This window comes from Argopecten irradians, chromosome 2 (assembly GCF_041381155.1).
Source record: "Argopecten irradians isolate NY chromosome 2, Ai_NY, whole genome shotgun sequence".
Classification (NCBI taxonomy): domain Eukaryota; kingdom Metazoa; phylum Mollusca; class Bivalvia; order Pectinida; family Pectinidae; genus Argopecten; species Argopecten irradians.
The window spans coordinates 64,897,895-64,923,256 of record NC_091135.1 but is presented as its reverse complement, the minus strand read 5'-3'; the positions used below and the strand labels follow the sequence as shown (position 1 = coordinate 64,923,256).

General features: G+C 36.9%; 1 protein-coding gene across 1 annotated transcript in view; it reads right to left on the bottom strand.

The window, feature by feature from the left end:
• The window catches only part of LOC138316229 (conserved oligomeric Golgi complex subunit 4-like), a 50,348-nt gene extending 24,999 nt beyond the window's left edge, over positions 1–25,349 (bottom strand). Inside the window, 7 exon segments of the mRNA XM_069257831.1 lie at positions 5,927–6,120; positions 6,252–6,324; positions 6,581–6,682; positions 8,791–8,862; positions 8,864–8,909; positions 12,504–12,586; positions 25,234–25,349. Of these exon segments, the coding sequence (XP_069113932.1) occupies positions 5,927–6,120; positions 6,252–6,324; positions 6,581–6,682; positions 8,791–8,862; positions 8,864–8,909; positions 12,504–12,586; positions 25,234–25,344 (681 nt within the window). The 5' untranslated portion in view covers positions 25,345–25,349.
• Positions 25,350–25,362: the final 13 nt, after the last annotated feature.

Sequence of the window (25,362 nt, the reverse complement as noted above, 5' to 3'; positions counted from 1 at the left end):
CAAGGCGCCAGAACTTGTCAACTGTCCTCCATTCCTCACAAACCCAAATGCACAGACTCACAATTGGAAGGCCAATGGCAGAATATAAGAAATCTTAACCATTTGTTTTTTTCAAAAGAATTGACAAAGGATTTCATTATTTAGATATGTAATATGTCAACACATCACCACAGTTTATTATGCATATCCTGAAAGCAAACAATGTCATCTAAACCTTTATCAAATTCCATAACACAAAATTACAATTGTGCAATAGATTGCAGGACAAATTTAATAACGATAGACATAATACTCATACTGTAAATATGGAAAACTACGTGAGGGGAAATGTACGCTAATTACATGAAGTTTGCTCGATTGCAAAAATTCCCCCCATATGCCCCCTCTCCCCACCAGGTAATGTTTTGTAAATTTTACAATGAAATCTAATCATGAAGGCGAATTAGTAACATCTTCCTATTTATTTTATGTTTAATCAAACATGTCATTAATGACAGATATGAACAACTTTTAACTTTGAAAGAAAAATTTATCCATTCGGCGTGTAACTGTTTCGATTTATAAAGCAATTGTTTTTGTAATCTAGACTTTATCTCAGCCGATATACAATGATTTGTATTGGCAAACAAACAGATATATACGGATAAAATACTTTGATCATTTTTAACAAAAGACTGATAATTACACCTTACCCGTCAAACGTAAATCTTACACAATTAGAAAACAAAAGACCGAAAACCTGTCCTGTGTCCAGTTCACGGATCGCTGCACGACAGGTATGTATAAAAACACTGGTCACATTAGTCTGACTGAAGGGACAATTGGCGTTAATTACGGTAGGAAGCCTGAACTGTATGATATGTATTCAGATTTTACATTCAGACTGTACACCGTCCATAAGAATCTAAAGTCAAACAGAAATCAAAGGAGGAAACTAACGTTTTTTTTTTTATAATTTACGCGAATATCATTAGATGGCGAAAATAACCCCCACGCGTATAGTTTACTGTAGAAAATCGCTAAATTAACCAACCGCGAACATTTCCACATTAACAGTATATAACTTCTGATGACCAAAAATAGACTCTTACAGCATGTTCACATTTTAAACCCTGTACAACCTAGAGACTTTACAAAGCTGTCTGACAGACACTAAACCTTGTAGAACCTAGATACTTTACAAAGCTGCCTAACACACAATAAACCTTGTAGAACCTAGAGACTTTACAAAGCTGTCTGACAGACACTAAACCTTGTAGAATCTAGAGACTTTACAAAGCTGCCTGACAGACACTAAACCTTGTAGAACCTAGAGACTTTACAAAGCTGCCTGACAGACACTAAACCTTGTAGAACCTAGATACTTTACAAAGCTGTCTGACAGACACTAAACCTTGTAGAACCTAGATACTTTACAAAGCTGTCTGACAGACACTAAAGCTTGTAGAACCTAGATACTTTACAAAGCTGCCTGACAGACGCTAAAGCTTGTAGAATCTAGAGACTTCACAAAGCTGCCTGACAGACACTAAACCTTGTAGAAGCTAGAACTACAAAGCTGCCTGACAGACACTAAACCTTGTAGAACCTAGAGACTTTACAAAGCTGCCTGACAGACACTAAACCTTGTAGAACCTAGAGACTTTACAAAGCTGCCTGACAGACACTAAACCTTGTAGAACCTAGATACTTTACAAAGCTGCCTGACAGACACTAAACCTTGTAGAACCTAGAGACTTTACAAAGCTGCCTGACAGACACTAAACCTTGTAGAACCTATATATTTACAAAGCTGCCTGACAGACACTAAATCTTGTATAACCTAGAGACTTTACAAAGCTGCCTGACAGACACTAAACCTTGTAGAACCTAGATACTTTACAAAGCTGCCTGACAGACACTAAATCTTGTAGAACCTAGAGACTTTACAAAGCTGCCTGACAGACACTAAAGCTTGTAGAACCTATATACTTTACAAAGCTGCCTGACAGACACTAAACCTTGTAGAACCTAGAGACTTTACAAAGCTGTCTGACAGACACTAAAGCTTGTAGAATCTTGAGACTTTACAAAGCTGCCTGACAGACACTAAACCTTGTAGAACCTAGATACTTTACAAAGCTGCCTGACAGACACTAAATCTTGTATAACCTAGATACTTTACAAAGCTGCCTGACAGACACTAAACTTGTAAACTAGAACTTTACAAAGTAGAACACTAGTATAACTAGAACTTACAAAGCTGCCTAACAGACACTAAATCTTGTATGTAGAACCTAGATACTTTACAAAGCTGCCTGACAGACACTTAAACCTTGTAGAACCTAGAGATTCTACAAAGCTGCCTGACAGACACTAAACCTTGTAGAACCTAGAGACTTTACAAAGCGGCACAAAGACACTAAACCGTGTAGAACCTAGAGACTTTACAAAGCTGCCTGACAGACACTAAACCTTGTAGAATCTAGAGACTTCACAAAGCTGCCTGACAGACACTAAACCTTGTAGAATCTAGATACTTTACAAAGCTGTCTGACAGACACTAAAGCTTGTAGAACCTAGATACTTTACAAAGCTGCCTGACAGACACTAAACTTGTACAGACTTTACAAAGCTGCTAAACACTAAACTTGTATAACCTAGATACTTTACAAAGCTGCCTGACAGACACTAAAGCTTGTAAAACCTAGAGACTTTACAAAGCTGCCTGACAGACACTAAACCTTGTAGAACCTAGAGACTTTACAAAGCTGCCTGACAGACACTAAACCTTGTAGAACCTAGAGACTTTACAAAGCTGCCTGACAGACACTAAACCTTGTAGAACCTAGAGACTTTACAAAGCTGCCTGACAGACACTAAACCTTGTAGAACCTAGATACTTTACAAAGCTGCCTGACAGACACTAAATCTTGTAGAACCTAGAGACTTTACAAAGCTGCCTGACAGACACAAATGCTTGTATAGAACCTATAGACTTTACAAAGCTGCTGACAGACACTAAACCTTGTAGAACCTATAGACTTTACAAAGCTGCCTGACAGACACTAAAGCTTGTAGAACCTAGATACTTTACAAAGCTGCCTGACAGACACTAAATCTTGTAGAACCTAGATACTTTACAAAGCTGCCTGACAGACACTAAACCTTGTAGAACCTAGAGACTTTACAAAGCTGCCTGACAGACACTAAACCTTGTAGAACCTAGAGACTTTACAAAGCTGCCTGACAGACACTAAACCTTGTAGAACCTAGAGACTTTACAAAGCTGCCTGACAGACACTAAAGCTTGTAGAACCTAGAGACTTTACAAAGCTGCCTGACAGACACTAAACCTTGTAGAACCTAGAGACTTTACAAAGCTGCCTGACAGACACTAAATCTTGTAGAACCTAGAGACTTTACAAAGCTGTCTGACAGACACTAAAGCTTGTAGAACCTAGAGACTTTACAAAGCTGCCTGACAGACACTAAACCTTGTAGAACCTAGAGACTTTACAAAGCTGTCTGACAGACACTAAACCTTGTAGAACCTAGATACTTTACAAAGCTGCCTGACAGACACTAAATCTTGTATAACCTAGAGACTTTACAAAGCTGTCTGACAGACACTAAAACTTGTAGAAACCTAGAGACTTTACAAAGCTGCCTGACAGACACTAAATCTTGTAGAACCTAGAGACTTTACAAAGCTGTCCTGACAGACACTAAACCTTGTAGAACCTAGAGACTTTACAAAGCTGCCTGACAGACACTAAAGCTTGTAGAACCTAGAGACTTTACAAAGCTGCTGACAGACACTTAAACCTTGTAGAACCTAGAGACTTTACAAAGCTGCCTGACAGACACTAAACTTGTAGAACTAGAGACTTTACAAAGCTGTGCCTGACAGACACTAAACCTTGTAGAATAGACTTTACAAAGCTAGAACAGACACTAAACTTGTAGAACCTAGAACACAAAGCTGTCCTGACAGACACTAAACTTGTAGAACCTAGATACTTTACAAAGCTGTCTGACAGACAGACACTTTAAAAGCTTGTAGAACCTAGAACTACTTTACAAAGCTGTCCTGACAGACACTAAAGCTTGTAGAACCTAGAGACTTTACAAAGCTGCCTGACAGACACTAAAGCTTGTAGAACCTAGAGACTTTACAAAGCTGTCTGACAGACACTAAAGCTTGTAGAACCTAGAGACTTTACAAAGCTGCCTGACAGACACTAAAGCTTGTAGAACCTAGAGACTTTACAAAGCTGTCTGACAGACACTAAACTTGTATAACCTAACTAAGCACTAAACTTGTATACAAAAAGCTGCCTGACAGACACTAAACCTTGTAGAACCTAGAGACTTTACAAAGCTGCCTGACAGACACTAAACTTGTAGAACCTAGAGACTTTACAAAGCTGCCTGACAGACACTAAACTTGTAGAACCTAGAGACTTTACAAAGCTGCCTGACAGACACTAAACCTTGTAAACCTAGAACTTTACAAAGCTGCTACAGACACTAAACTTGTACCTTTACAAAGCTGCCTGACAGACACTAAACCTTGTATAACCTAGAGACTTTACAAAGCTGCCTGACAGACACTAAATCTTGTATAACCTAGAGACTTTACAAAGCTGTCTGACAGACACTAAACTTGTAGAACCTAGACTTACAAAGCTGCCTGACAGACACTAAATCTTGTATAACCTAGAGACTTTACAAAGCTGTCTGACAGACACTAAACCTTGTAGAACCTAGATACTTTACAAAGCTGCCTGACAGACACTAAACCTTGTATAACCTAGAGACTTTACAAAGCTGTCTGACAGACACTAAATCTTGTATAACCTAGAGACTTTACAAAGCTGTCTGACAGACACTAAACCTTGTAGAACCTAGAGACTTTACAAAGCTGTCTGACAGACACTAAACCTTGTAGAACCTAGATACTTTACAAAGCTGCCTGACAGACACTAAACCTTGTAGAACCTAGAGACTTTACAAAGCTGCCTGACAGACACTAAACCTTGTAGAACCTAGAGACTTTACAAAGCTGCCTGACAGACACTAAACCTTGTATAACCTAGAGACTTTACAAAGCTGTCTGTGTCTGACAGACACTAAACCTTGTAGAACCTAGAGACTTTACAAAGCTGTCTGACAGACACTAAAGCTTGTGTATAACCTAGAGACTTTACAAAGCTGTCTGACAGACACTAAATCTTGTATAACCTAGAGACTTTACAAAGCTGCCTGACAGACACTAAATCTTGTATAACCTAGAGACTTTACAAAGCTGTCTGACAGACACTAAATCTTGTATAACCTAGAGACTTTACAAAGCTGTCTGACAGACACTAAATCTTGTATAACCTAGAGACTTTACAAAGCTGTCTGACAGACACTAAACCTTGTAGAACCTAGAGACTTTACAAAGCTGTCTGACAGACACTAAATCTTGTAGAACCTAGAGACTTTACAAAGCTGTCTGACAGACACTAAAGCTTGTAGAACCTAGAGACTTTACAAAGCTGTCTGACAGACACTAAAGCTTGTAGAACCTATATACTTTACAAAGCTGCCTGACAGACAATAAAGCTTGTAGAACCTATATACTTTACAAAGCTGCCTGACAGACACTAAAGCTTGTAGAACCTATATACTTTACAAAGCTGTCTGACAGACACTAAACCTTGTAGAACCTAGAGACTTTACAAAGCTGTCTGACAGACAATAAACCTTGTATAACCTAGAGACTTTACAAAGCTGCCTGACAGACACTAAATCTTGTAGAACCTAGATACTTTACAAAGCTGCCTGACAGACACTAAACCTTGTATAACCTAGAGACTTTACAAAGCTGTCTGACAGACACTAAATCTTGTAGAACCTAGATACTTTACAAAGCTGTCTGACAGACACTAATCCTCACCTGTGATGCTAAGTATTTCCCAAACTTGGTGAGGCCTTCCTCATGCTGACCAAGTAAAGGAAAAATTTTGAAGAAGCGTTCTACTGAAGCTAAATCTCCAGCGTGTACGGCTGCATCAAATTTACCAGACACAATCGTCTTCAGCTTTTCTTCTGCTTCATGTAAAAGCTTGAAAGAGGTTTCTAGTGTGCTTCCTATGTCAAAAAAAAATAAATAAATAAATATTTCAATCTTTCTTCAAGTAATAATCAAATACTGGTCAAATGTTGGTATTTTTGATTATACACAATTAAATGTCATACTGAACCCATTAATACAAACTTACCCTCATCTGCATCTGACGACATCCTGAGAATGTTTTCATCAAGACTTCGAAATCTATGGACATGTCCTGCTGCCTGTAGGGTAAAACATTAAGCATTGAAAGTACATTACGAAACTTGATATCTTATTTTCATAAAACTTTCAAGGATTCAATAAGCTGCCTTATGATCTGATTTATCAATACAAAAAATCATATTAGATTTTTTTTAATTCAATATCTTTTCTAATATCTATAGAAAATATCAAAAGTACCATCACTATTTATGTCCTTTACTAAATTCCTTTAAAAGGTAAACAAGTATTTGAATAACCACCACAGATTAATTTTACCTTTTCGTAGTCCTCATTCTGTAGTGCTGTCTGAACGCCATCAGTACAAAACTTTAGATCTAAGATGTCCTCCACTCTGGTGATAGCAGCCGTTACATTACTCTATAACAAACAATGTTATAGTTCTACTACTATACTGGTCACCTACATTACTCTATAACAAACAATGTTATAGTTCTACTACTATACTGGTCACCTACTTTACTCTTAACAAACAATGTTATAGTTCTACTACTATACTGGTCACCTACTTTACTCTATAACAAACAATGTTATAGTTCTACTACTATACTGGTCACCTACATTACTCTATAACAAACAATGTTATAGTTCTACTACTATACTGGTCACCTACTTTACTCTATAACAAACAATGTTATAGTTCTACTACTATACTGGTCACCTACTTTACTCTATAACAAACAATGTTATAGTTCTACTACTATACTGGTCACCTACTTTACTCTATAACAAACAATGTTATAGTTCTACTACTATACTGGTCACCTACGTTACTCTATAACAAACAATGTTATAGTTCCTACATATACTCTATAGTTCTACTACTATACTGGTCACCTACGTTACTCTATAACAAACAATGTTATAGTTCTACTACTATACTGGTCACCTACTTTACTCTATAACAAACAATGTTATAGTTCTACTACTATACTGGTCACCTACGTTACTCTATAACAAACAATGTTATAGTTCTACTACTATACTGGTCACCTACATTACTCTATAACAAACAATGTTATAGTTCTACTTAGGGCTGCCGCGATACGGCAGAAGCGTACCACGATATATTGCGATACACAACAACTGTATTGTGATATGTATTGCAATATTTTGACCTTAACATATGTGTTGTCTATTTTGTATATATTCCATAATAAAAACACCCATTACATTATACAAACATACAGTGCTATGTTATGTAGTTTTACATCGATTTGAACCATGTTGTTGAGTAACAAAAATGTTCAAATGTGTTCTTGTTTTAAAAAAATACGAGTCTGTTTGTGAAAACGCTAGGCTAACTGTTACAGACGATCGTAACCTAATAATGCAATAACTAAACATGATAGTGTCTGCAAATATTTACACTTTTGAACCTAAATGATGAACAAATTTACGTACAATTGTCCTGGCAAAATAAGCTTACGATCGTGATTAAACTTCAAAGGGCTGACCGGCTTGCAGTGTTGTTTTGACACCTGTAGGAAATCGAAAATGGCGGAGGACGATGAAGCCTGAAAAAGCTGGCAAAATCCCTGCAGCCATGTATTCACCGGGCCTTAAATGTGTTTAGAGAATTAGATATTCCGGTATTGTTGATTGATGGAGCGAATCAGCTTGATAATATTTCAGAAACTAGCCTAATGTCATATTGTTTATATTCAACGTCATGCAAATGTTTGAATCATTTGAACATTATACACGTTAGTTACAAACATTTGACCGACATCTGAATCGAATGAAAACAAAAGGGATACCCACATGGCTTCATATTATCGGAAAGGAAAACAAATACAACTTGCTGGTTTTGTTTTAATGACAGAACGTTTTAATTATATCAAATTAATGAAATTATGATACTAAGAAAATATATCGTAAAAAACCGGTACAGGTAAACTGTATCGCGGTACAATATTTTTTTGGTGGTGTATTGCAATACCCCAATATACCGGTGAACCGCGGCAGCCCTAGTTCTACTACTATACTGGTCACCTACATTACTCTATAACAAACAATGTTATAGTTCTACTACTATACTGGTCACCTACGTTACTCTATAACGTTCTACTACTATACTGGTCACCTACATTACTCTATAACATACAATGTTATAGTTCTACTACTATACTGGTCACCTACTTTACTCTATAACAAACAATGTTATAGTTCTACTACTATACTGGTCACCTACTTTACTCTAAAACAATGTTACAGTTTAAGTAACATTTTAATACTTATAACTTCATTTTTTACAAAGAAGACATTAAATCAATATAATAGATTACAAAGAAATAAATGTTACCTTTGTAGTTATGTTATATTATAGTACATTATTATCATGTTTAAGTATAAACTTGGTGTAAACTTCTATAGTGATCTTACCTATATGTACAGTACAAACTGGTGTGTATTTATTGAAAGTTTACCTGTATTCCTTGCTGACCTAGCTGAATTACAACACTCACCTTTGCCAGATCTAGCTGTCTTACTTTACTGCTGACATTTTCAGCCAGTGTTGATGTAAAGGAGACCATCCATACCAGACAGTTGTTTGGAATCTGTTTCTAATATCTGGATGTTTGGACTGAAAAAATACATTCAGCATTTTACAGAAAAATAAACACCGAAACATTTTCTACTTTTACATAGATTCTATGAGTAGAAAGCAACCAGTAACTTGTGTTGCACATGAATGACTCCATAAATCACCATATAAAATTACTCTATAAGATCAAAATATAGGTAAAACATTGTAACAGACTCAGTTGAAAGTATACTATTTCAAATGTAAACAGACAAACAGCTTTTTTAAGAGAATTTGTATGGATCAAGATAGTTACACATAATGGTATTTTTTCCACAAGTTGTAATTAATCTTCTTTTTTTTCTGTTTAGCTACAGAGTATAGAAATAGACTGAGAATCAGAAAACTTGATAGTATTAGCTTGTAACAATCATGTTAACATACAGACAAACGCATTAATACTTATCTTTGTACAGACAAATGCATTAATACTTACCCTATCTTTTGTACAGACAAATGCATTAATACTTACCCTATCTTTTGTACAGACAAATGCATTAATACTTACCCTATCTTTTGTACAGACAAATGCATTAATCTTACTATCTTTACCCTATCTTTTTTGTACAGACAAATGCATTAATACTTATCTTTTGTACCTTAATACTTTATCTTTTGTACAGACAAATTAATACATTAATATTAATACTTACCCTATCTTTTGTACAGACAAATGCATTAATACTTACCCTATCTTTTGTACAGACAAATGCATTAATACTTACCCTATCTTTTGTACAGACAAATGCATTAATACTTACCCTATCTTTTGTACAGACAAATGCATTAATACTTACCCTATCTTTTGTACAGACAAATGCATTAATACTTACCCTATCTTTTGTACAGACAAATGCATTAATACTTACCCTATCTTTTGTACAGACAAATGCATTAATACTTACCCTATCTTTTGTACAGACAAATGCATTAATACTTACCCTATCTTTTGTACAGACAAATGCATTAATACTTACCCTATCTTTTGTACAGACAAATGCATTAATACTTACCCTATCTTTAGTACAGACAAATGCATTAATACTTACCCTATCTTTTGTACAGACAAATGCATTAATACTTACCCTATCTTTTGTACAGACAAATGCATTAATACTTACCCTATCTTTTGTACAGACAAATGCATTAATACTTACCCTATCTTTTGTACAGACAAATGCATTAATACTTACCCTATCTTTTGTACAGACAAATGCATTAATACTTACCCTATCTTTTGTACAGACAAATGCATTAATACTTACCCTATCTTTTGTACAGACAAATGCATTAATACTTACCCTATCTTTTGTACAGACAAATGCATTAATACTTACCCTATCTTTTGTACAGACAAATGCATTAATACTTACCCTATCTTTTGTACAGACAAATGCATTAATACTTACCCTATCTTTTGTACAGACAAATGCATTAATACTTACCCTATCTTTTGTACAGACAAATGCATTAATACTTACCCTATCTTTTGTACAGACAAATGCATTAATACTTACCCTATCTTTTGTACAGACAAATGCATTAATACTTACCCTATCTTTTGTACAGACAAATGCATTAATACTTACCCTATCTTTTGTACAGACAAATGCATTAATACTTACCCTATCTTTTGTACAGACAAATGCATTAATACTTACCCTATCTTTTGTACAGACAAATGCATTAATACTTACCCTATCTTTTGTACAGACAAATGCATTAATACTTACCCTAATCTTTTGTATCGACAGACAAATGCATTAATACTTACCCTATCTTTTGTACAGACAAATGCATTAATACTTACCCTATCTTTTGTACAGACAAATGCATTAATACTTACCCTATCTTTTGTACAGACAAATGCATTAATACTTACCCTATCTTTTGTACAGACAAATGCATTAATACTTACCCTATCTTTTGTACAGACAAATGCATTAATACTTACCCTATCTTTATGTACAGACAAATGCATTAATACTTACCCTATCTTTAGTACAGACAAATGCATTAATACTTACCCTATCTTTAGTACAGACAAATGCATTAATACTTACCCTATCTTTTGTACAGACAAATGCATTAATACTTACCCTATCTTTTGTACAGACAAATGCATTAATATTTACCCTATCTTTTGTACAGACAAATGCATTAATACTTACCCTATCTTTTGTACAGACAAATGCATTAATACTTACCCTATCTTTTGTACAGACAAATGCATTAATACTTACCCTATCTTTTGTACAGACAAATGCATTAATACTTACCCTATCTTTTGTACAGACAAATGCATTAATACTTACCCTATCTTTTGTACAGACAAATGCATTAATACTTACCCTATCTTTTGTACAGACAAATGCATTAATACTTACCCTATCTTTTGTACAGACAAATGCATTAATACTTACCCTATCTTTTGTACAGACAAATGCATTAATACTTACCCTATCTTTTGTACAGACAAATGCATTAATACTTACCCTATCTTTTGTACAGACAAATGCATTAATACTTACCCTATCTTTTGTACAGACAAATGCATTAATACTTACCCTATCTTTTGTACAGACAAATGCATTAATACTTACCCTATCTTTTGTACAGACAAATGCATTAATACTTACCCTATCTTTTGTACAGACAAATGCATTAATACTTACCCTATCTTTTGTACAGACAAATGCATTAATACTTACCCTATCTTTTGTACAGACAAATGCATTAATACTTACCCTATCTTTTGTACAGACAAATGCATTAATACTTACCCTATCTTTTGTACAGACAAATGCATTAATACTTACCCTATCTTTTGTACAGACAAATGCATTAATACTTACCCTATCTTTTGTACAGACAAATGCATTAATACTTACCTATCCTATCTTTTTTGTACAGACAAATGCATTAATACTTACCCTATCTTTTGTACAGACAAATGCATTAATACTTACCCTATCTTTTGTACAGACAAATGCATTAATACTTACCCTATCTTTTGTACAGACAAATGCATTAATACTTACCCTATCTTTTGTACAGACAAATGCATTAATACTTACCCTATCTTTAGTACAGACAAATGCATTAATACTTACCCTATCTTTTGTACAGACAAATGCATTAATTTACTTACCTACTATTCTTTTGTAAGACAAGCATAATATTATTACCCTATCTTTTGTACAGACAAATGCATTAATATTACCTATCTTTTGTACAGACAAATGCATTAATACTTACCCTATCTTTTGTACAGACAAATGCATTAATACTTACCCTATCTTTTGTACAGACAAATGCATTAATACATAATACTTACCCTATCTTTAGTACAGACAAATGCATTAATACTTACCCTATCTTTAGTACAGACAAATGCATTAATACTTACCCTATCTTTTGTACAGACAAATGCATTAATACTTACCCTATCTTTTGTACAGACAAATGCATTAATACTTACCCTATCTTTTGTACAGACAAATGCATTAATACTTACCCTATCTTTTGTACAGACAAATGCATTAATACTTACCCTATCTTTTGTACAGACAAATGCATTACAGTAATACTTACCCTATCTTTTGAAGTCCACTCATCTTGCTTTCAAGTGAAGATTGATGCTCCAGTAATCCATCTAATTCTATGTTGATTTGATCCTGAACATGTTAAAACAAACTTTTCAGTCAACTACAATGTACCTTTATTATCAATTTATCATTACAAAATTGATAAACTCTATACTCCATGAATAAATGGCCTCTGATGTAATCTCACTTATAATTTACTAGTTGTTTAGCTGCTTATCTACAACCCTAGAAGTTAACTTATATTAACTTTGTTAGAGGAATAAAAATGTTTGTAACATAACACCAATCAACATATCAGAAGATTATAAGACCAAAGCACAGCCTCAATACAAAACGCAAATGGGTAGATTAATTAGGGTCAAATTAGAAACAAAGAGGCCCATAGGCCTTAACGGTCACCTGATATTTGATACAAATCAGTTATGTAATTTACAAGCCAACTGATTTCTTTTGTTCAAAAATAGGAACATACATCTAATTGGTCTACACACAGAGTTTACTCACATTACCGTGTTCACAAGGTTCAATAATTATTATTGCAAAAGGCAATAACTTTGTAAATAAGTTAAAGAGGTAGCGTAATGGAAATATTCCTTCATTTATTCTGAAAGAAAATTTTAATCTAACAAAAACAAAAAAATAATTATGAAAATTGATCCAGAAATCTTCGAGATATTCAAGATCGAAATTTGCCATTTGCACCTGTTTGAAAAACAATCAACGCAACTTCCGGTTTGGCTTCGAAGTATTGTGACGTCATAGGAGCAACATTCAAGGCAGTGAGAACGACCACCTGGTGGTACCGTGAACGAATAAATAGCTTTTTATGAGAGGGAATCGCTATACATTTTGCACACTTTTAAGAATGTTCGTTTTAGTATATATATTATTGATACTTTTCTTATATATGATACTTAATGCATTTTGACTAATGTTCAGTCGAATTTCACGTTCGTTTTTCAACAAATTTTCTATAAATTCTGTCATTAGTGCTTAACAAAAAATTGACATCAATATCATGTTCTGCTGGCGATAAAAATGCATGTAACATTACTATGTAAATATAAATTAAATAGACCACAGAAAATTATACCATTATTATGGAATCTGCAAATTTTTATCTACCATCATATGGAATTTAATTAGATTTGGTTTAATAACAAAAGTGTGACAATCAACTAAAAATATGTCAAAATGCATGAAATATATTAACAAGAGGCCCAGAGGGCCTGTATCGCTCACCTGGTTTGTAATGCCAAGTAATGTTCTGAATACAGGTTCATTGTTTCTTTTCTGAAGGAATTTGAATATTTACGTCTAAATTTCCTATTGGGCCCCACCCCTCCTGCCCCCATGGGGTCAGAGCCAAAATTTATACAAGTTCTGTTCCCCTTCCCCCAAGGATGTTTGTGGCCAAATTTGGTTACAATCCATGCAGAAAGCTAGGACAAGTAGCGATTTAAAGGATTTACCTCTATTTCCCCTATTGGGCCCCGCCTCTCCTGCCCCGGGAGGGTCAGAGCCGAAATTTATAAAGGTTCTGTTCCCCTTCCCCCAAGGATGTTTTTTGGCTAAATTTGGTTACAATCCATGCAGAACTCTAGGACAAGTAGCGATTTAAAGGATTTACCTCTATTTCCCATATTGGGCCCCGCCCCTCCTACCCCCGGGGGGTCAGAGCCAAAATTTATAAAAGTTCTGTTCCCCTTCACCCAAGGATGTTTGTGGCCAAATTTGGTTACATTCCATGCAGAACTCTAGGACAAGTAGCGATTTATAGGATTTACCTGTATTTCCCCTATTGGACCCCGCCCCTCCTACCCCTGGGGGGTCAGAGCCAAAATTTATACAAGTTCTGTTCCCCTTCCCCCAAGGATGTTTGTGGATAAATTTGGTTACAATCCATGCAGAACTCTAGGACAAGTAGCGATTTATAGGATTTACCTCTATTTCCCCTATTGGGCCCCGCCCCTCCTGCCCCGGGGGGGTCAGAGCGGAAATTTATACAAGTTCTGTTCCCCTTCCCCCAAGGATGTTTGTGGCTAAATTTGATTACATTCCATGCAGAACTCTAGGACAAGTAGCGATTTATAGGGTTTACCTCTATTACCCCTATTGGGCCCCACCCCTCCTGCCCCCATGGGGTCAGAGCCAAAATTTATACAAGTTCTGTTCCCCTTCCCCCAAGGATGTTTGTGGTCAAATTTGGTTACAATCCATGCAGAAAGCTAGGACAAGTAGCGATTTAAAGGATTTACCTCTATTTCCCCTATTGGGCCCCGCCTCTCCTGCCCCGGGAGGGTCAGAGCCGAAATTTATAAAGGTTTTGTTCCCCTTCCCCCAAGGATGTTTTTGGCTAAATTTGGTTACAATCCATGCAGAACTCTAGGACAAGTAGCGATTTATAGGATTTACCTCTATTTCCCATATTGGGCCCCGCCCCTCCTACCCCCGGGGGGTCAGAGCCAAAATTTATACAAGTTCTGTTCCCCTTCACCCAAGGATGTTTGTGGCCAAATTTGGTTACATTCCATGCAGAACTCTAGGACAAGTAGCGATTTATAGGATTTACCTGTATTTCCCCTATTGGGCCCCGCCCCTCCTGCCCCTGGGGGGTCAGAGCCAAAATTTATACAAGTTCTGTTCCCCTTCCCCCAAGGATGTTTGTGGATAAATTTGGTTACAATCCATGCAGAACTCTAGGACAAGTAGCGATTTATAGGATTTACCTCTATTTCCCCTATTGGGCCCCGCCCCTCCTGCCCCGGGGGGGTCAGAGCGGAAATTTATACAAGTTCTGTTCCCCTTCCCCCAAGGATGTTTGTGGCTAAATTTGATTACATTCCATGCAGAACTCTAGGACAAGTAGCGATTTATAGGGTTTACCTCTATTATCCCTATTGGGCCTCGCCCCTCCTGCCCCTGGGGGGTCAGAGCCAAAATTTATACAAGTTCTGTTCCCCTTCCCCCAAGGATGTTTGTGACCAAATTTGGTTACAATCCATGCAGAACTCTAGGACAAGTAGCGATTTATAGGATTTACCTCTATTACCCCTATTGGGCCCTGCCCTCCTGCCCCTGGGGGGTCAGAGCCAAAATTTATACAAGTTCTGTTCCCCTTCACCCAAGGATGTTTATGGCCAAATTTGGTCACAATCCATGCGGAACTCTATGACTAGTAGCGATTTAAATTAAATGTTGACGGACGGACGGACGGACGGACGGGACGGACGGACGACGGACGCCGCGCCATGACATAAGCTCACCGGCCCTTCGGGCCAGGTGAGCTAAAAAAATATACAATACCAGGAAATCTGATTTTACAATTAAATGCAATTTGCAAACGTAAAGAATTGAATTCGACAATGTCAAAGGCCCAATACACATAACTTTTCATTTTTATACCACAAACATATATGTACAAGAAAATTTACCACGTTATCTCTGCATAAAATGTTGACTAAAGCTAGGTACATTTGTAAGTTGTTATTGAGAAGACATGAACGTGCCTCAGACATTGACATATCTTAGCTTTAATTTCCAATATCGCAAGATTTTACAGCAATCAACTTAAAGTTTGCTGTTCATTATTTACACTGTTCATAGAGAAAAAATAACCACTTTTCAGTGGTGGAGCATCTTCAAAAATGCTGAAATCAAGAAATTGGATCGTAGTTTATTCTCTTATCGATTAACTAGTACTTGAGGTTGGGATTAAGTTGATATTTTGTAAGTTACTACACGCTTCAAAAGTCTATCGACAGCATAATTTATATTCCATGCATCTTTTACCATTAATCACTGACTCTACTTTTAAGGATTTAATTTGCTGTAAACTAATTATTATATGATATGAGAGATAATTGCAGATCTTAACCGACTTGAAAGAAAAATGATAACATGCATTAAGGTTGTTAATGAATATTTATATGTATGAATATATCGTAAATGACACATTCGGAAGTCTGAACTACAATGTACATTATTATTGCACCACGGAACACCTGTGTTTATGACATAAGATTTAGATCTACATCGTTGGTTAGAATTTTAAAAGAAAAGAGAAATATTCTTGTACATGTATTTACATGTATTTGTGATAACTCAAAATAAACAAGTGCCGAAAATTATAATCAATCTTAATTTTTACAATTTATGTTCGTATTCTGTAAATAATTATAAAAGGGGTACTGCAGTATTTCATATAACAAGGATTTATAATTGAGGCATTAAAGATTAGGCTAATGATGTATCTTAATATCATTATACCGACAAGTGCCGAGATATCGGGGAAAATGTCGAGATGAAAAAATATCCCAAGTGCATGGCCGTGCCGAGTTCTCCAAGTGCCGAGATGTCTTGATACCGCTGCAGCCTGCTGCAACAATGCACTGTCATCCTTTGTGCTGAAAACTTGCCATTTTTATCACATTTGCAGTGAAAAAACTTAGGCATACAAAAACTGTATACGTACTTAAAAAAGATAAATTCAATTATAAAGAGGCGATGAGTTATAATGCAATGCTTTCAAATGGAGACGCATCGAGCACAAAGCCATTGTGATATCACAGATGCAATCTGTTGCTCACAGTACGTCACTTCCAAAGTAAAAAGGGGAATTCCCTAAAGTTGAAAATTCTAAAAGGTATGTTTTTGAACGTAGATTATTTTTACGCCTTGTATATGTGAAATGACGCACTGGAAAATTTTTTGCTTAGTGTTATAGTATTTTTAATGGTTTATTAATGATATTATTTAAGGTTTGCTTCCTCATTACACTACCTCTCGAAGAGTCGAATCAAGCTTATTTTCAAACTTGTTGGAGATATTTCCAATGTTAGTCTATATGCAAAGTTTCAATAAGCTCGGATCATATTCACTCAAGTTTATCTTGTATACAAGATTCAATAATAATAATTGCAAAGGGCAATAACTCTGTAATTTAAGATCTAATCAGATCGATTTTCGAACTTGTACGAGATCTTTCTAATTTTATTCTTAATACAAGTTTCATGAAGCTGAGTGCATATTTATTCAAGTTATCATATTCACAAGATTCAATTATTATTATTAAAGAAAAGGGCAATAACTCCGTCAATTATCATCGAATCAAGCTGATTTTCGCACTCGTACGAGACATTTCTAATGTTAGTCTACATACAAAATTTCATTAAGCTTATCGTGTTAACAAGGTTCAATTATTAATACAAAGAACAATAACACTGTAGGTTACGATCGAATCAAGTAAATTATCAAACTTATCCAAGATCTATCCAATGTTAGTCTACATACAAAATTTCTTTAAGCTTGGTGCATATTTACTCAAGTTTTCTTGTTCACAAGGTCCAATAATATTTTTATTTTTAGTGCAAAAGGCAATAACATCATAAGTTACCGTCGAATCAAGCTGATTTTCAAACTCGCCCATGATCTTTTCTATGTTAATCTACATACAAAGTTTCATTAATCTTGTTTCATATTTACTAAAGTTATCAAGTTCACAAGGTCCAATAGTAATTATTAGTGCAAAGGGCAATAACTCTGTAAATTACTGTCGAATCAAGCTGATTTTCGAACTCATCCAAGATCTTTCCAACGTTAGTCTACATACAAAGTTTCATTAAGCTCGGTTTATTTTACATATTGTGACTGCATTATGCAAATTATGTAGCGTTCCGAGAGAAAAATAAACATGGCAGTGATGGTTAAAGTAAGTGAGGTACACGATGTTTAAATGGAGTTTCTACAAAGTACGAGTCATGACACCTCCAAAGGAGATTGTGGCACAGTTATGGGTATACTGTTTACCACCACAAGCATAACTTTTGTGATTCTGGCTTAGTTTTTTAGGCACCCATTAGTGGGGAGACAATATTTCGACCGGACAGGGAAATGTCTACCTAACCTAGCATATTTTTCGTAATTTTCTCGAGTCATCAAGCCATAACTTCGTCAATATTTGGCCAATTTTGTTCATCAAGCACTCAATGGAAACATAAATTATATCTCTTTATGGTAAGGGATACATCAATGATGTATAGAGCCCATTTATTGAAATAATCACGGTTTTCAAAAAAATATGTAAAGAATGTTATTTTTTTACTCTAACCGAAGGTTTTTCTATAAAAGAGAAATTTAATACACAGATACAGATTGGCAGAAGAAAAGTGTCAACACACCCATAATTATCTTGCACCATTAACAAAAGAATCAACAGCTTTTAGGAATAAGATACGAGAATTTGGTCATTTGGAGAGGAGCTTTAGCCGTGATCGGTTGTAACCATGCCAAAACCTCGTCAATCATCAGAGCCTTCTCAAACGTCAAAATACTTCGTGAAATTCAACCCTATATGGAATGCTTAATTCTTCTGGGTCAGAGGGATTGGGTTTAACCACGCGTATTGCAAGCTTTGTGACACGAATTTCTCAATAGGTCATGGTGGACGAAACGATGTCAAGAAACATTCCCTAACCGACCGTCATTCAGGACTAGCAAAAACTACACAGAAACCAATATGTTTACCAGTAAAACTCCCTCTGCTATAACCAGGTCTGAAGTGATGTTCACTACAATGGTGGCAGAACACAATATTGCATTTCTCTTTGCTGATCACTTTACCTCCTGTGTCAAAACAGTGTTTCCTGATTCTACTATCGCTCAAAAGTTCAGCTGTAAACGTACAAATACTACTAACATTTTAAACAAGAGGCCCAAGGGCCCTAACGGTCATCTGATTACCTTGGCAATAATGATATAGGAAATTAATTAGATATCGTGTATTTGGGATCAACCAGAGATGTAACAACACTTTGTCGGGACAATATCAGGAACATTTCATGCAAGTTTCAGCTAAATCGCAACAGGCAGATCTTGAGAAGAAGTTCAAAATGTGTTTTCAAGATGGCGGCTGTGGCGGCCATCTTGGATTTCGGATCAACCCGAAAAACAACAACACTTTGTCGGGACCATGTCAGGATCATTTCATGCAAGTTTCAGCCAAAGCACATCGGTAGAACTTGAGAAGAAGTTCAAAATGTATTTTCAAGACGGCAGCTGTGGCGGCCATCTTGGATTTCGGATCGACCAAATAAATAAAAACACTTTTTCGGGACCATGTCAGGATCATTTCATGCAAATTTCAGTCAAATCACACCGGTAGAACTTGAGAAGAAGTTCAAAATGTATTTTCAACATGGCAGCTGTGACGGCCATCTTGGATTTCGGATCGACCCGAAAAATAAGAAACTTTGTCGGGACCATGTCAGGATCATTTCATGCAAGTTTCAGCCAAATCGCACTGGCAGATCTTGAGAAGAAGTTCAAAATGTGTTTTCAAGATGGCGGCTGTGGCAGCCATCTTGGATTTCGGATCAACCCGAAAAATAAGAACACTTTGTCGGGACTATGTCAGGATCATTTCATGCAAGTTTCAGCCAAATCGCACCGATAGAACTTGAGAAGTAGTTCAAAATGTGTTTTCAAGATGGTGGCTGTGGCAGCCATCTTGGATTTCTGATCAACCCTAAAAATAACAACACTTTGTCGGGACCATGTCAGGATCATTTCATGCAAGTTTCAGCCATATTGCACCTGTAGAACTTGAGAAAAAGTTCATAATTTGTTTTCAAGATGGCGGCTGTGGCGGCCATCTTGGATTTCGGATCGACCCGAAAAATAAAAACACTTTGTCGGGACTATGTCAGGATCATTTCATGCAAGTTTCAGCCAAATCGCACCGATAGAACTTGAGAAGTAATTCAAAATGTGTTTTCAAGATGGCGGCTGTGGTGGCCATCTTGGATTTCGGATCGACCCGAAAATTAAGAACACTTTGTCGGTACCATGTCAGGATCATTTCATGCAAGTTTCAGCCAATGCACATCGGTAGAACTTGAGAAGAAGTTCAAAATGTATTTTCAAGACGGCAGCTGTGGCGGCCATCTTGGATTTCGGATCGACCCAATAAATAAAAACACTTTTTCGGGACCATGTCAGGATCATTTCATGCAAGTTTCAGTCAAATCGCATCTGTAGAACTTGAGAAGAAGTTCAAAATGTGTTTTCAAGATGGCGGCTGTGGCGGCCATCTTGGATTTCGGATCGACCCGAAAAATAACAACACTTTGTCGGGACCATGTCAGGATCATTTCATGCAAGTTTCAGCCAAATCGCTGCGGTAGAACTTGAGAAGTTCAAAATGTGTTTTCAAGATGGCAGCTGTGGCAGCCATCTTGGATTTCGGATCAACCCGAAAAATAACAACAATTTGTCGGGACTACGTCAGGATCATTTCATGCAAGTTTCAGCCAAATCGCACCGATAGAACTTGAGAAGTAGTTCAAAATGTGTTTTCAAAAAGGCTGTGGCGGCCATCTTGGATTTCGGATCGACCCCAAAAATAACAACACTTTGTCGGGACCATGTCAGGATCATTTCATGCAAGTTTCAGCCAAATCACACCGGTATAACTTGAGAAGAAGTTCAAAATGTGTTTACAAGATGGCGACTGTGGCGGCCATCTTGGATTTCGGATCAACCCGAAAAATAACAACACTTTGTCGGGACCATGTCAGGATCATTTCATGCAAGTTTCAGCCAAATCGCACCGGTAGAACTTGAGAAGAAGTTCAAAATGTGTTTACAAGATGGCGACTGTGGCGGCCATCTTGGATTTCGGATCGACCCGAAAAATAACAACACTTTGTCGGGACCATGTCAGGATCATTTCATGCAAGTTTCAGCCAAATCGCACTGGTAGAACTTCAGAAAAAGTTCAAAATGTGTTTTCAAGATGGCGGCTGTGGCGGCCATCTTGGATTTCGGATTGACCCGAAAAATAAGAACACTTTGTCGGGACCATCTCAGGATCATTTCATGCAAGTTTCAGCTCAATCACACTGGTCAAACTTGAGAAGAAGATTGAAATGTGAAAAGATTACGGACGGCGCATGGCGCACGACGACGGACGAAGCATGATGGCTTCGGGTCAGATGACCTAAAAATGCAATCGCACCAGAACTGGATAGGGATGTGACTTCTTTGTGCCAACAGAGGAAATTTTGTTTGATGGTGAAAGAGTTATGACACTGGAGATAACAAGTGCATGATTATTCCAGCCAGACTGTTTCAGTTATAATCCAACTGATGCTTCAAAAAGCAAAGAAAGCGTATACCATGTAAAAAATGATTAAAAATTGTTACATAACATGTAATTATGTGTGTGATTATTTTGTATAGAATTACATCATAAGAAAAACGGATATTCATGTCGCGTGTAAATCTCCCTTATTTTAGACCAAATCCCTCAAAATGGTTATTAATCTCCCTTATAACCCCTAGAAACATATGGCATGTATGTAAGAAGCAAAAAAGATGAAATAGGTGTTCGAGCACTGTCCTGTTCGAGCACTGGTCAGGTGAGTCTAAAAAATGTGACCAGACCTCATCTATTTGTTTACATTCGTCCACTATAACTTAAGTGTAGTCAGATATATTTTTACTATCCCACCGTGTTCCGTTTTCGACGGTCATCAGTTTTCGACGATCAAATACTTCCGGGTCAAACGCGACGTCATAGGTCAAATCGGGGTCACAGAGGCCATGTTTTGATGCCGGTACACTTTATCGTTGTTGCCGTAATATTTTTTTCGGAAATGATGATTCGCACGGTAAGTAATTTTTACTTTTATCATAACTTGTTGATAAAACCCCATTTTACATAATTCTATTTATAACCCCTTTTTAAGACCCATAAAATTACCGAAATAGACCCCCAATCACACACAAAGATATTGTCTGCTTTGTTGACATCGCATGCCATAGATATCACGTGACATAAGTGGGCTGAGACTCTGACTGGAAGAAAAATGTACGGAAGCCTATAGACGTCAGTTTATACACTGCGTACTCGATTTGCAATATCTGATCGATCTCTTTTGAATAAACGTTTTAACTTATTATTCATATTCTCTGTTGTTCTAAGAATATTTATGGGAAATTATATTTTTTTTTCAGGCAAAGTCAATCGGCAGAGGCCCATACCGATCAAGCTATGATCATGAGGCAATAGCTGATGCATACATTGCTGTTAAAGAAACAGGAATGTCTGTTCAAAAGGCAGCCGAGATTTTCGCTGTCCCTATTACAACATTAAAAGACAGAGTTAGGGGGCGCATAGATATTGATGTACTCAAATCTGGGCCATTACCGTTATTTTCTGAGGAGCAGGTCATTGGAGGAGGTAGCGCTTCTGGGAATCAGATCCCTCCGTTTTGGTAGCGGATGGTAGAGGGTCTTATGGAGGGAGCGACTCCAGGAGCCGAAGGAACCGTGAGTGACTCGGGGTGGTCAAATACCGAAATCTTCCAACAATATGTAGAGAAACATTTGACCAAATACTTACCTACACGATCCGCAGAGTGTCCGGCGCTAGTTTTATACGACGGACACAAGAGTCACATATCAATTAGTTTAATTGAATGGGCAAAGAAGAATGACATAATCCTTTTTGTTCTTCCTCCACACTGCAGCCATCTTTTACAACCCCTTGACGTCAGCTGTTACGGCCCTTTTGAAACAGCATGGAATGCAGCATGCCATAAATTTCTAAGAGAGTCTGGTGGTAATGCCATTACCAGATACGATGTCTGTAAAATCGCCTGTAAGGTATATTCGACAACCTTGACACCCTCAAATATCCAGGCTGCATTCAGGAAATGTGGGATTTCCCCGTATGATCCTACTGTAATAGCAGAGTCTCTTGTTGCTCCTTCTCTATCTTTTGCTGCCAGACCCACTGACACAGATTCATCCAATAACGCTGTCGTCTCTCTATCTACATGTACTGGGCAACATTTTGAAAAATTCGAAAATTGCAAAGGAAAGGAAAACCCTGAGCCGTGTTGTTGCTGGCAAGGCAATTACGGAAGATACCGTTATAGACCAAATAAAAACACACATTGAATCGCAGATTCCCAAATCGACGGCTACAAAAAAACGTAAATGTGCCGTTTCATGTAGGGCACAGTCTGGACCGTCCGGATGTCAGACGACAAAGCCGAAACAGAAAAAGTCACAAACGCAGCAAATCTTGTCAGATAGTGATTCTGATGTCAATGAGGAGGAGAAATGTTGTGTCTGCCACAAGTTCTGTCCAGAACAATTAAAGAACCTCCCCTATATAAAATTTACAAAGTGGGGACAGTGTGATAAATGTCGCCGCTGGGTTCATTTACAATTCTGCACCAGTGTCAAAATCATAAGGCGTGGCGATATCTTTCGTTGTCCACAGTGCAACAGTGAAATGTCTGAATAGTAACTACAATGAAAATACAAAGTTCTATATATTATGAAAAAATCGTTCCTAACTGTTTGAAAATGCTTTAGTGTTATTTTTTTTCGTGCGTTATCACTTCAACTTAGATAAAGAAGTTGATTGGTGATGTTTTTTACGACACTTATGGGCCACCGTAGCCAATATTGGCACATTTATATGACCGTCGAAATCTGATGACGTAGTACGTACATACCGAAGGTAAGCAATCAGCGCGTTTGCCGATACAATACTTCGTTTGGTTGATGAAATTTATGAAATATTGCACAAAAACATCATTAACGTGCTTCTGAAACATATAATTAATCATTTGAATTGAATATGTTTGACATTGTGTGTAAAAATCTATTTTGGTCTTCCGCCGTCGAAAACCGATGACACCGGGGTATATATTATTGACAGAACGTCAAACTCCTGTGATATAACGTTACTGGCAGTATTATAAGAGCGCAGCTCTCTGCGCGGCCGAAGGCCGCGTAGAGCGAAGCTCTACTAACCATAACACGTGTGTGATCATATAGATTCCAATACATTCCAGTACCCCTTGGACTTTGGAATCGTGTCCCGCGGGAAAAGTCTCGCGCCTCCATGTAGGCAGCCATGTTTTAATTCTCGTTATCAGCACGGCGAGATTTGAGATTTTCTGTACTAGACGAAACGTGTCATCGGGATACGCTTTAAAATTACTTTAACTTACATATATACAAGAACAACGCAACAAATGTATTGGCCAAATATAATAATAGGGTACTCTGTATGTTCTCAAGCGCACGGCACCGTCAGCAGTGACGTCACAAAACCTGACGCCAAAGATGACGGCACTGTTTCCCGCGTATTTTTGATAACATGTGTGGCATATTTCCAAGTTTTCTCCGCATCTGATGAAAAGTAAATTGAACTATTGCATTTGGATTATATCAAATTCTTTCCAACTATTGATATCCTGTGCATGTCAGTGAAATATATTTTATTGTTAATCTCGTAGAAAAATGTAAACAATATAAAGTTATGATGTTATATAATCCTGTATTTACATGACATGGAGCTGCGCTCTTCTGAGGCTTTGCCTTAAATTCATATTATACCATAGCCAGATTTAGCTGTGCTACCGGACCTGTTTATGTATTCCATTTTATCTAACATGCACAACATTCGTAACATTTTGCATTTTCAGAATAAAATTATTTGATATGTGGATGCACAATCTTCAAATAATTGTTTGCTATCCGATCAGAGGCTGAACATTTGACGAAAATGCGAAAACAAAAGTAAACAGAAAATGTCAGAACTGTTGAAGTAGCAACAGTTGCCGGTTAGTGCATTGGGTAGCAAATTAAATGGATAACAGTGCATCTTTAAAACAAAATCAAGGACTGTTTACCTCGTCTGAACATAGTTGCTCGAAAGCTTTTCTAATTTCGTCGATATCTGTCAAATTTTCCATGGTTTCTAACGCCGAGACAGACGTGGCATCTCCCCTGGACGCCGCCATCTTGGCATTCGCAATGGA